Below are 14,077 nucleotides of genomic sequence, written 5' to 3'. Positions count from 1 at the left end.
TGGATATGAATCTATATCTATACAATCAAAACTGCAAATGTGTCATATTGTTTGCCAGCAATGATAAATGCCCGCCATATGCGCGCACCCGCGCGACCTGTTCGTCTGACACAGCAACATGCGCGTTACCTGTCAGACACAGAGACGTGGGCTTGCAGAAATATACATTTGAAGAACAGAAGGAAGAAAACTTGTTGATGGGCGTGTGGTTCACTGTTTACTGTTTGTTTACAAGTAAGAGCGTTTCACAACACACACGTGACACAACACGAGAAGCATGAGCTTTGTTCAAAAATGTGTATTTCATTTAAGAGAGCACTGCAGATGTTCTAGATCATCTTAGGAAATGCTCTGAGTTTAGTTAATGCTTTAGTTTGACATGGTCTATTATTCTAAATAAGTTGTGTAAACTACATTGACATCAGGACTAGATGAAATTTACAGAAATGCTTGTCTCTTCTGTTTTTGTCTATTCTTTAGTCTCTCTAGTATATTGCAAAGATATCTGCTTATGATAATTAAAAATATTGATTAAAATGTAATATTAAAATATTGGCGTTAATATTAATTTTATGTAGTAGGCCTATATAATCAGATACAAAGTAACTAAGTAACTAGCTACTTGAGTAGTTTTTTCATTGCATACTTTTTTACTTTTACTCAAGTAGTTTTTAAAACAGTGACTTTTACTTTTGTAACAATTTCTCTAGTTACTTGTACTTTTACTTGAGTAAAGATTTTGGCTACTCTACCCACCTCTGTACAGTATATGGTTGAGTGCATAGTATGCAGGGGCGGGCTGGCCATCTGGCGTACCGGGCGTTTTCCCGGTGGGCCGCTAACGTATTGGGCCGTAACGGACGCGTTTGCCGCTAACGTTTGGGGCCGTAACGGAGGCGTTGGCCGCTTAGACGGACGTATTATAAATACCAATCCACGCAACGCAAATGCATTTCCGTCAACAGATTAGGTGGAGGGCCGATGCGGGCCTAAAAATGCCAGGGCCGATTTTTCTTCGCAGTCCAGCTTTGATAGTATGTCATTTGGGACACAGCTACAGTGTCTTGTGATACATTTCAATACAAACAAGCAAGCAAACATGACTTATTTGAAAACAACAAAACATGGCTAATTTATTTATTTCGTAACATAGAAAAAGTTGTTCTAAATATTCCATTTTTAGATAATAACATTTCTTTGTTTAAAAGTATTCCTGATTTAAATTTAGCTTTCGATTTACGGTCTCAAACATTTGGGCCCGACTGTACACTGTGGTAATCCTACCATACTAAACTTACTGTTTTTTAATTTGGCTGAGAAGTGTAACTTAGTTGACAATAACATAAAAAATCTACTAAATTTGTGAAAAAAATAGACTACGTCAACGCACATGCGCTACTAAGAGCCGACAGTTCATTCACCTCCACAACATCAAGCTCATAAACAACAACTAGCCATGGCTAGCACAAACAAACAATGAGAGATTAACTAAAACGTCCTCCCTTTCTCCAATATACTGTGCTTTAAATGTAAGTCTCGAATACAAACAACCCTTTGATTTTGTCACAAAATTGTAAAGTTTTACTCACCTTAAATTATTTGGGGCAGGAGATTAAAACATTATCAGCTGTTTGGTCTCAATACTTCCAATAAAACGCTATAGTCAGAATGTTATTTATTCCAGGCTACACCAGGCTAGACGAATAATGTTATGTACAACACTGTGAAAAACGAAACACTTCCAAAATATGGATTAATTAAAGTGAAAATACCTTCACCTCACTAACTATCAATCGAATCTGCCGTCACGTGACGTGCTGACTCAGCCCCTAACTTAATTACGCAAGATGACCACACCCCCAGCTGATTGAAAAGTTCGGTATCAGAAATTTGCTCTTAAATGCTGTAAGGAGTAACACTGAAACGAGACAAATATAGGCAAAAAGATAAATAAATAAAACTTTATTTAATGACATGTAGCTTTTAAGAAGCTTTCTGTAAATCCACACAGATTTTTGTATTGACGTTTGACTTGTTACTGAAGTGCAGGCTCCTTTGCCATCCATACTTGTTAACACACTTTTTTGATTATGCTAATATTTAGCAAATAATTAGTTTTGTATTAAAACGGTGTCTCATTACAACAAAGTAAAGTGACTTTTAAGTAGGTCTATATGTCTTCTGAGGGAACAGCTGGCTCTCCGAAGATGAAGACACTGGACCGCTTCCTAATGAAGTTCCACAGTTATGAGAGCTCCTTAGGCTTTGAAAACAACTCGACTGGATCCACACACTATGGGAAGAGTAGAGACTTTCTGTTGTGTATAAAGCTTCAAAGCATACTTGTACCCGACCATAGATTTATTTGTGCTTTATGTCAGGATTAATATGACTTATAAATAAAAAGCAGAGGCCAGTCAGCTGACCACTGGCGGTGGTCTAAACCTTCGGGTGAGAGAGGATGAGTGGAAATACATGATGCTCTTGGGTGGCCTGAGGACTTTAACAGTTTGTGGGAAACAAACAAGGTAGCAAAGTTCTTGAATAAAAGTAATTCAAAAAACTTTATTGACTATAACTCTTTAAATATTTGCATATATACTCTTTTTATGTTTGCAGTACATGACGATATTAAATAATTAGCTTTTTAAGGCTTTCAAATGTGGTCTGGTAAGCTATTTTGTGTACCAAAATATTGTGCAACTTTAAACAACAAACTAAAAAAAAAAGTATTTAAAAAAATAAAACTCAGATGCAGTTATGAGTTTACCATAAAAATAACCATTATATTGTTAAAGGCATATCCAACTGATTTGCGTTTATTGAAAGCCAAAAATAATGTTTACAGTGGACCACTGAAGAACATGATGTCATTTAAAGCAATACAAGTCTCCTGTCAGGATAAAACACATGCTAACATTTACAAGTTGTGATCCCAAAACTGAAATATGTTCTCTAATACCCTTATTTTTTACCCTTTTGTTATGGCAAGTTTGAGTCATGTTTCCGTCAAACCACATCCCGTATTCCTGGCTTCCATTGTGGGGAAATATCGCAATGAGATGGCACAAATACGACAGCAAATAAAATCTTTCATTTTATACAGGAAACTGATTGCTCTGATTTGCTCTTTTTGCAGCGCTATACAGAGACAAAACCCTTTGACTAACCACATCCTGTTTAAAAGCTGAGTGTGAAAAAGGGTTTGAGGTTTGGCAAAGGGTAAAGACCCCAGCGATCAGATACTTAAGGTGTGGCTGCTTAAAGTATCTCACAGTTCATGAAGAAATACAAATCCGATGTTTACATTTGTTTTAATCCTTCAGCCAGCAGCATATTATTTCCTGACCCCCATTTGTGAGGAACAAATACAACTCAGCACACCATCACCAGATTTTAATTTAGATTACCAACCCTGAATGGCTCCGGGTCAATCTCTTTATTCGTATTGTTTTAAGAAGGGAGTGGAAAGGCTGGATCACACTTATAAATGTGACAATCTGCCATAAAGGAGACAAGAAACCACTGCCCATCTTTCACACCTGCCAACATCACCAACTTGAAACACTTGAAGCATGAACCACAAAATGAGGGCTGGCGATTTCTCAGTAGCGTCAACTTTGAAAACATCATTTGTCAAGCTGATGGGGAAAATGTGGAGTTTAATAAACCGTAGGTGGGAAAAGATTTCCAGAGATTACAGTAAGTGTCATAGAAATGTAGTTGTTTTGAAGTATGTCACCATCGAGGCACATCTGTCTCTGGGTTCTAATCCAATGAGATCTGAAGGAGATATGGGTCTTTTCCACTCAAATTTATGCCCTTAAACCAAACACATGAAGTCTGCCAAATGTCTCCATGCTAGTGAGGAAAGTCCATTATATACCAAACACTTTTTTTTTTTTTAACAAAAATGATTAAAGAAACCAGCAGGTAGCACATTGGCATTCAATGCATTATGCTTCACAAAATAAAGTCTCTTTGGAAATTTATTACATTAAAGAGATTAAAGACAATAACCAGAAAAAGCGTGAAACAATATGACGGGAGAGAATAGATGAAAAATGGGAGAAGAATAAATAAAGAGAACTTGCACAGATGCAGAATTCAGAAGGAAACTTTATACAAATGTTTTTATTTTGCATTATACAATGATTTAACATGTACTGTATAACAGGCTACATATTTTATATGGGTATAAAAGTCAAAGTAAATGTATATTTTTTAGAAATGTGTCCTTATCAGTTTTAGACACACATTGCTCTTGGGAATGAGAAAGTGTCATGCTGGGGTCAGGTGGGGCAGTGCTGTGCATATCCAACATTATACATACAAGAACATGTGTAACATTCATACTCTCTGATAATGCCTTGGCAAACACCCTTTGTTGTTTATTGAAAAGGTTTATCAAAAATCCCTTTATCAACTATCAATTTGGCACATAAAGTGATAAATTGTGTTTATGCAAGGCAGCAATAAATACTTTAATTTGAATGAACAAACAACAAGCATGCTAACAGACAAAAATTCAAGTGCAGGCTTATCTTTTGCTGATAAACATATACTACATTCGATCATTTCAAATGGTTGTAATGTACTGTACAACACACGTTTAGTTGTATAACACACATTTAGTTCTAAGAAATATTTGTATTTGTGGAAAAAGTACACAATCTTTCTTTTTGGTCAAAATTAAAAAAATAAGTGTCTTTTGCAGACTCACAATATTGAATGCCCATTTAAATTGCATAAATGTTTGATCGGCTCTGTGTCTTCAGTACACATCATTACAATCCTGTGGAAAGCACAGAAGAAAACATCAGTTGCCTGGAAACAGACATCAGTTCCATCTAACCACTAATAAGCATAATAACCCTCAATAATTACCATTAAAACACGCTTTAATATTCAAACATGTCAACGATATATGTGAGAATGGAAAAATGAGCTGGTGTCTCGGTGGCCATTCGTTTCATGGTGTATATACACGGGTGTGTGTATGAATGAGGTCAGAAGATTCGGCACCCAGTTTTGGGTAGGTTAGCTCAGTCTACCGCAAAGCTTATTGGCTGCCTTTGACTGTATAAGGCCAGTCGTCCCTCTTCAACTGTAAAACCTCAAAGCTGGGCTCAACAAGTCAAACCACAGAGGAGACACTATCGTCATTACATTGAACGGCCACATGCTTGAGTGGCACCCAGCTAAGTCAATAGAAACGGCCATTGGACAGCCCCTTTCCAAAACACAAGGCCCTGAGATTTGACCTGCTATGAATCTTATTCCAGTGTATTGGAGAAGCTACTTTGAAATTGCACAACAATTGTTGATTTATTTTAGTGCTGTCAAATTGATGAATCGATTCCAAAATAAATATTTGTGTTTATATAATATATGTGTGTGACGTGTATATTTATATGTATATAAATGCACACACATACATTTTTGTATATATTACAAATATTTACACACACACACACATATATTATTATGTAACGAGGAAGGCGGGACGAGAGCCGTGAGGGGACGTTGCGAGGCCGGTGACGCGAGTGATAATGAGTGTCAGCTGCGCGTTGCACCGGTCTCGCATCTCTCACGGAGGAGCGGAAGCATAAAAGGACGAGCGACAGGAGTGAAGGACGAGAGAGGACCAGGCCTGGACATTGTGTTAAGTTTTATTTATGTTTGTGTGGCCGGCAGTTGACCGTGAGGTAGCTGTCGGCCCTTTACTTTCGTTTTGCTGTTTGTTGATTTTATTATTAAACGTTGTTTAACGTTCACCGGTTCCTGCCTCCTTCCTTCCTTACTTTGAACAGTATTACATATATATTTACAGTTAAATATAATTTACAATGCGTGTAAATATAAATATACAGGATATTACTCATATTTCTTAACTATATGCATGTATGTTTGTGTATTTATATACTGTATATATGCCATACACATATATTATATCAACATTTATTTTGGAATTGATTAATCATGATTAATTGTTTTAACAGCACTAATTTATTTACATATTTATTTATTTACAAATATTTTGTATTTCTATTCTATTCTATTCTATTTGTGAATGCATAAATGAGGTGAGTCACTTTTCAGGCAAACATTCAACGGTTTGGGGAAAATGAAGTCATTGACAGACATTAATAGTCCGTTTTCCAAGGTTCTGTCATTTAAAACAGGTCTTTTAACTACAGGCACTTCATCATGCTTTTGTTGCACTGAGCTTCGGTGGCCACAGCTCTGGCTGCCATGTGTTGGAATGCTTACCTGAAAACACTGATCTCTTGCTGCTGTCCCTCGCTCTGCTTGGATTACCTAAAAAGTGCCAAAAACACAGGAAAAACGTTTCATATCTGGCATTTGATAAAACACAAAATCAATGCATCATTTGAACCCTGACACCTAAAAACAGGAAAGTGAGTCATCTCCTTTTAAGACATTTATTGTTTAAATAACACAAGCAGTAGAATCTTAGATTTTACTTTTATTCCTGTAATAAAGCTTATTTACTGGTCAGAAACCAGAGCAAACAATTTGTTTTTGGATGGAGGCGTTATATCGCAGGCATACAATTCAGAAGCGATGGAGCACCGTCTTTGCTTTTTTAAGGGTTAGAGGTTACCGCATTGTGGAAGTTTTTGCAATAACAGGAAATTGTTATGGCACGCACTTGCTGCCTATTCATAAATCTATGTGGGCACAGGCCAAACTCCAGCAGACAGTGTCAACAGTTATAGCAGCAGCCAATCACCAATGCTCTGTATGCCAAGTGGCATTTTGTCACGTCTTGCGGCTGGCAATGCCAGGCTTTTCTCACTAAAACACTGTGCTTCATGTTCCTTTAAATAGCTGGGCTGGCATGACAGTTCCAGCAAGCAAGTAGAGACCTTTAGCAAAATACACTTATTTCTGCTAGATATTTCCTTGGCAAAACTGAGAGTCTTGGAGTAGACTGTCATGTATAGTTACTTGTATTTGATATCAGGGCTTGGATTGTATTTGCAATGTTTTGCTTGTCTACAAATCTTTCCCTGTGATTTTCATTTAAAACTTGGATAAACATTTCCCTGCGCAGTTCGTTTTGCGTTCCAAACATGTGTCAAAATCATTTGTTTACCAAAGAAATATAACACAGGATCTATAACAAATATTTACTATTCTAAAGAGTGTTTTCGAGTTTAAGTGGAAAAGGAATTTCGTGCAGAATTTTGTAGTTTCATCCTAATCAGAAGCGCTGCAAGCAAGCATTTCAATGTTTTGTTATTGCGAATAAAGGTCTACATTAGAATAAGAAACAGACAACTGTCCTCATGCTGACAAAAATGTAAATCATTCACATACACAAGTCATACACTCAGGGACTCTCTTTCCGGGCTAAAGCTTTGATATGGTAGAATACTGAGATCATTTAACAGACTAATGACTCTTAAGGGACACTAAGATTCTGGCCATGTCACGTTCAAAGAGTGAAAAATGAGGCCAAAAGTATTTATTAGTGATGACGGAGGATGATTTGGACAAATAACAATTCTCGAATGACTGTTTAAATCTTTCAGGCCTCCGTTGAAATGGAAATCCAAGATATGTTCATGAGACCATATCAACATAATGAAAGTGTCTAATATTTTACAAACTTTAAAGCCACACATGCTGCTTGTCTTGTATATCGAGACGACTTTGAAACAGGGAAGCCATAATAATTCTCCTTTAAGCGTTTGGAATAGCTCCCTCGACCTGACTCATTTGTTTCCAAGGAGCTAGAAATCAGATATGGCCATTAATACAGCTCTATAGAATCTCAGCTTTGCTATATATTCATAAGAATTACCACATAATTCAATCAAAGTATCCTTTACAGCGAAAAATATCTTTTAACACCTGAAAAAGTGTTAGCGTAAAGCCCTTATTTATGTTGAGTCGGAAACAATGACACTGAAATCTTTAGTATTTCAGCTCTCAATAGAAGATGAGACGGGAGTCAAAACGGCAATACTCACATTTGTCCTGCTCAGGTGGTTCTAGACAATCACTATCCGTGTCACTAGGGATTCGCCAGGGCTTCCTGACCGCCTGCAACTGCTGGTAAAACTCATCCTAGACACACAAATGATCGAACAAGACGAGAAAAAAAAATCTTTGATGCAGCATTTCATTCATAAAGCTGAAATATGAACTCACCTACAACTTTTAAATGTATCTTTTCATGCCTTGTAATTTCCTTTTGGAAATTGAAGTATTTTCAAAATCATATTGGAGTTGATAAAGAACGATACATTCTCTACAAGCTACAAATGATTTCCTCTGTTGTCAAAAATCACTCTCTGCTTGGCCCACATTAAAAGGTAGAATCACCTTTTTAACTATTCTAATGTCCTTTCTGAACAAACAAAGCAAAAAAGGACATTAGTACATTTGGGTATTTTTTTGTTTAATATCTCTTAAAGGGATAGTTCACCCAAAATGAATATTCAATCATCATTTACTCACCATCTTGTCAAAACAAACCTGTATGAATTTCTTTCCTCTGCAGAACACAAAAGAAGATATTTTGAAGAATGTTGTAAACTGAAAAGCGATGGCACAATGGAAGTGAATGGGTGCCACCGCTGTTTGGTTACCAACTTTCTTCAAAATATCTTCTTTTGTGTCCTGTGGAAGAAAGAAAGTCATACAGGATCAATCTTACACAAGGATAATTCTAATATGAACGGAATTTTATAAGATTACACATCATAATATACATCTCTCCAGAATATGGTCTCATAGGTTTACAGGGAAAAGTGCTTATGTCTGTGTTGAAAGGCGGCATGAGAGCGGCAGTAAAATCATCTGTGAATTCGAAACTTAAGATGCTTAAGACCTGCTGAACGTGCATGTCAGACTCATTCGCTCTACAGATGGTTTTCTTTACTTTTCAAATAACTACACCTCTGGGTCAAATCCTCCGAGTCCACCTCTAATATATAAATTGCCCCCTGTTCTCTTCTAAAGACATTTTATGTGTTCCTATTTTTCACTCTTTTAAGTGTTGGAAGTGCAGGCCAGGCAGGAAGCTCTCGTGCATCTACGGTGCACTTCGCTGTAGGAAAAAACAGAAAAGAGGAACAAATCATCTGAGATCTCTGTTCCTGTGTATCACATTTAGAGCCGAATGAGATGTGCAGGTGGATATCGCTGATGTTTTTCAAAGACCGAACTGCTATAACAACTCAAATGCGTTTATGTTTTAATAATCGAGACAATGCAAAGGTAATAAGGACATGAGCAATAACATTCCTGTTTGTGGCTTTTAAAGAGATTTGGATTTATTGATAGGTACTACTACCCAAGAGCGGGTGTTTGCAAATATATCCACCCTTTTCCGCTAGATCTTTTTGCTCTTTATGAATAGTGCATGAGATGAATAGACCATAGACAGACATGGACAATAGAATATTAGACAGTCCACTGCTTTTACGGGCTAACCGGTACAATAACAGCAAGCATGTGTGATTTTGAACTCATCGACCTGAGGTTTATGGGGTTAACCAAAGGTGAGCTTTAATAATCCCCACCTGACCGGCCAACTTCTCAAATCTTGAGACTTGGCTCCGTTTAGTTTCCATGAAGAGGCTGTTCATTAAAACAGATTAAAGGCCTATTCGCAACATCATGGATAAAAGCGTCTGCCATACTGTATGTAATAATGTAATGTATTTATGTATACCTCGGTTAGTGTGCTCCACAGACCTCCATATAAATCTGTAGTGCTCAGGCCTGGCGGTGTGAGGATTGGCCTGGTTATCTGTCCCGTCGGCGTGACTGGTCTGCTTCTTGAACGTCCATACACGCGCTCCGTGTTTCCATGGCCCCCAGAAGTAAACGATCGCATCATGAGACTATTGGGGGTCATGGGTCTGCTCGGAGTCCGTGCTACGCTAGGGGTCTGCGCACGACTGCTGGGGTTGCTGGGAGACGTCCGGCCCATTACCAGTGTGGTGGGCTGGGTGTTGTGCAGGGGCAGGCCTGTGGTCTTTGTGGAAAGGCTACTGGGAGACTGCGGTCTGGACGACTGTCCGAGAACAGGCAGGGTGTTGGTTGTGTGGAAGAGGGGGGTCAGAAGCAAGCTCCTGTGAGGGCTGTTTGGACTTCGGTTCAGCTTCCCTTGCTCTGCCAGCTTGGCCAAGTCTTTCTCCACCTCTGAAGAAATGAAGACAACAAGAGCATGGAATTACCAACGGGGGGATAATAAAGAGCACGGCTCGCTGATGTGGCTTTACATGACTTCAGCCCTATAATGATGGGAATGGTTTCAATGGTTTCTCGGGGGAGGTTAGGTAAATGTGTGTTTTACAGACGTGTCTGTGCTTTCCTCACATAAGTCAAAATGAAGGAAAGCTTGACCTACTTTTAGCAGATTATTTACTGTTTCTAGCTGAATTAAAGATGTAATGCGTAACTTAAAAAATAAACAAAAATCAGTTATTGAGCAAGTACATTAGAAATCAGAGTTTAAAACTGTCCTTACTTACCCAGATTCACAAAAGTATACTTACAATGATTTATAATTTGAGCTGTCAGGCACGATTTTGCTGAAAATGTCAATTTGATGTCATTTGATTTTAAAGGGATAGTTCATCCAAAAATGAAAATTCTGTCATCATTTACTCACCCTCAAGTTGTTTCAAACCTGTATACATTTCTTTGTTCTGGTGAATACTGAGAAAGATATCTGAAAAAATGTTAGCAACTGACATTTCTGGGACACCATTGACTACCATATAGTAGGAAAAATGATTGTATCATTTTTGTGTTCTGTTGAACACAAAATGAGATATTTTGAAGAATGTAGGAAGGCAAACAGTTCTGGGTCACCTTTGACTACCATTGTCATTTTTCCTACCGTGGTAGTCAATGATGTCCCAGAAATGTCAGTTGCTAACATTTTTACAAATATCTCTCTTTGAGTTCAACAGAACAAAGAAATGTATTCAGATTTGGAACAACTTAGGGAGTAATTCATGGCAGAATTTTTTGGGGGGAGTATTCCTTTGACATACCTGGAGAAAAGTACCCTGCAATTTTATGATTCAAACAGAGATGGTGATATAGAGTCAAAAGTTAGTCATATTTTGTTGCCTTAGATTTTTTGGTCCAATCAAGTTACCTTTACAAGTCCTCACAACTTATTATTTTCATTTTTGACCAATGGTGAGGTGCTGTAACTTACAAAAGTAAGTTTAGATTTTGATGAGTTCATTTTTACATTTAAAGACATTAGGTTTAAATGACTTCTAAAGCCACTTAAAAATTGAAAACTTAATGCACCGAAAACGTTTTTTACAGTTTTTTTGGAGATAGGCTCATTCTCCAACTCATCCAGAGTTAATAAGTTGAGTTTCACCGTTTTGGAATCTATTCAACCGATCTCCGGGTCTGGCGATAGCCTTTTAGCATAGCTTAGCATAGATCATTGAATCCAATTAGACCTGTAGCATCGCGTTCAAAAATGACCAAAGAGTTTCGATATTTTTCCTAAATGCTTCAAATGTGGAAATGCGCTGCGTGCTATCACTGCGCCTGCTGTGGCCATGTTACGGCAGCAAACTTCCTTGATAATTACGCCGGAAAGGGAGTATAGTTCCTAATCATATCGGCCTAGAAAATCGCAACTTTTCATTTTCCGCCGGTCTTAGCACACGATATAACTACAGAAGAATCCAGTTTTAAATAGGAAAAATATCAAAACTCTTTGGTCATTTTTGAACACGATGCTACTGGTCTAATTGGATTCAATGATCTATGCTAAGCTATGCTAAAAGTGCTTTCGCCAGACATGGAGATCGGTTTAATAGATTCCAAAACGGTAAAACTCAACTTATTAACTCTGGGGGAGTTGGAGAATGAGCCTATTTCCAAAAAAAGTGGAGTGTTCCTTTAAGTAAATCAAAATTAATAAACAAAATCTAAATCTTTCAGTAAAAAACATTCTTCAACTATCAACAAATATCTGTGACTTTGCAACATTTTATTTTCCTCTTTTGTTTAACATTCCTTGAATATCATGACTGAAGCTAAATTCATCCTTGGATTACATAACTTCCCGTAATACTCGCATAACAAAAACAGACAGTCACATCCGATGTTAATAACTAATTCAACCATTATTTAGAAAAGGCCGTGCAAGAAGAGACTATTAAAAGCATGTGCTTTGGTAACCTCATTTGCCAATAACAGGCTTAAAACACATCCGCGTATTGACGTGTAGTATTAACCACTCATAGATTCCCGGTAACAAAACCACCAAAATCATTTCCTGAAGTTTGTTGCTTTATTTCAGTCATGGGCAGCAGTTTTTACAGTCAGCTGTAAAGCGTAAATTGGATGGCATGTCTACTCTGTGTGAGTACATCAGCTATTTAATAGAGCCGGTTCATGTCAACATATTTGTTTGCTTTGTTGGTAGCAAACAATATAATTAGTAATATTTTTGTTTATGAAACTCTGCACATTTTCAGATGGAACATCTGGCCAACGATCAGCCAATGTTCGGAGAAGAGGAACTGTGCCATGCATTTACACAAAACTAAACACATAATCATTCAAGTGGATTATATATACAAATGGTCACACTTTATTTTAAGGTCCAGTTCTCGGTTTTAGTAAACTATTAACTACGGCTTTTGCTTAGTTAACTCTTAATTTGTTGCTTATTAATAGTTAGTAAGGTAGTTGTTAGGTTTAGGTATTGGGTAGGGATGTAGAATATGGTCATGCAGAATATGTGCTTTATAAGTGTTTATAAACAGCCAATATGCTAATAATAGGCATGCTAATAAGCAACTAGTTAATAGTGAGAATTGGTCCTTACACTAAAGTGTTACCATACAAAAATACTGTATATGCTGAGAAAACAATGTGAGTTATTATTTAAAAAAATGGTGTACTAGCTTAATATTCGTTTCAGAATTCTTACTTGTGAGAAAGTACCAGGGAATATTTTCACTCTGAAATATAAAACACATTGTTGTCCAGATTACTAATGTAAATACGTAAATGCAGAATGTGATGTCATGACACAGCTCTTTAAATGAATTCCCTTTACAGAATCCATTCCAGACTGTTGTGCACACAGCTTTTTCAGCATATGATATATTTAATTCGGTAAATGGATAATCAGATTGTTGTGTCTGTATTCAATCAGAAGTAATCACAAACCCCTGAACTCCCATTTAAATGGTATACAGGAACTCGATCCAGTGATTTTTCAGAAAATGTGACGGAAAGAATTCGTTGTTAAAATATTATATGAACATCAATCATTTGTGATGTAGGCAAACAATAGCATATTAAGGAAATTAAGCAATGGAACCGAAGGGTCCCAAGGCACATTTTTAAAAGCGGAACAGTTTTTAACTTGACACGCTATCCTAAAAACGTCACGCTTGTGCTGTGAGATGTACAAAAACAGTGATAGTTCACCCTAAAATGAAAATTCTGTCATCATTTGCTCACCCTCTTGTCATTTCAATCCTGTATGACTTCTTTCTTCTGCAGAACACAAAAGAAATATTTTGAAGAATGTTGGTAACCGAACAGCAACGGCACTATTATATAGACCAAAAAAACAATGCAAGTCAATGGGTGCTGTCGCTGTTTGGTTAATAACATTCTTCAAAATATATTTTTTTGTTCATAAATATCGAAAAGCCTGCCTAAACAGGTAAGTTTTAAGACGAGATCTAAAAGCGGAAAGTGAAAATCTTTAGTCATATAAAGATTTAGATCATATGTTGTATTAATGGTTTTATGAATTGTTGTTCTATTCATTGTATGGTGTCCTTGAGTGTCTAGTAAGGTGCCTTGAAATAAATAAATAAAAAATTATAATAATTATCTGAAACTCTTATGTGTATCGGCCATTTTTGACAGAATTCATCATTGCCCTTATTATATTCAGCCACAAGAAGTTACTGCTACTGATGATGTATAGCATCTTTAATAACCTCGAGACAAAAAAAGACATAAAGAAATAAGAGAATGCAGAGTGATCGAGAGAGGAAGAAAGGGAAAGTTAACTAGAAGCAGCAGA

The 14,077-nt window shown here is 37.0% G+C and overlaps 2 protein-coding genes across 2 annotated transcripts in view; both read right to left on the bottom strand.

Moving 5' to 3' along the window:
* The window catches only part of sulf1 (sulfatase 1), an 87,746-nt gene extending 86,018 nt beyond the window's left edge, over window positions 1-1,728 (bottom strand). The window contains exon 1 of the mRNA XM_057323140.1: window positions 1,590-1,728. The gene's annotated coding sequence lies outside the window, so the exon portion shown is untranslated. The remainder of the gene's footprint in view (window positions 1-1,589) is intronic.
* Window positions 1,729-4,114: 2,386 nt separating this feature from the next.
* Window positions 4,115-14,077, bottom strand: part of lg23h8orf34 (linkage group 23 C8orf34 homolog) — a 63,962-nt gene continuing 53,999 nt past the window's right edge. The window contains exons 12-15 of the mRNA XM_057323338.1: window positions 9,713-10,185; window positions 8,004-8,100; window positions 6,274-6,321; window positions 4,115-4,795 (exon numbers count right to left, since the gene is read on the bottom strand). Of these exons, the coding sequence (XP_057179321.1) occupies window positions 4,788-4,795; window positions 6,274-6,321; window positions 8,004-8,100; window positions 9,713-10,185 (626 nt within the window). The 3' untranslated portion in view covers window positions 4,115-4,787. The remainder of the gene's footprint in view (window positions 4,796-6,273; window positions 6,322-8,003; window positions 8,101-9,712; window positions 10,186-14,077) is intronic.

Source organism: Triplophysa rosa, linkage group LG23, assembly GCF_024868665.1.
Source record: "Triplophysa rosa linkage group LG23, Trosa_1v2, whole genome shotgun sequence".
Classification (NCBI taxonomy): domain Eukaryota; kingdom Metazoa; phylum Chordata; class Actinopteri; order Cypriniformes; family Nemacheilidae; genus Triplophysa; species Triplophysa rosa.
Note: the sequence above shows the minus strand (reverse complement) of the source record. Positions and strands in the feature narration are given on the sequence as shown.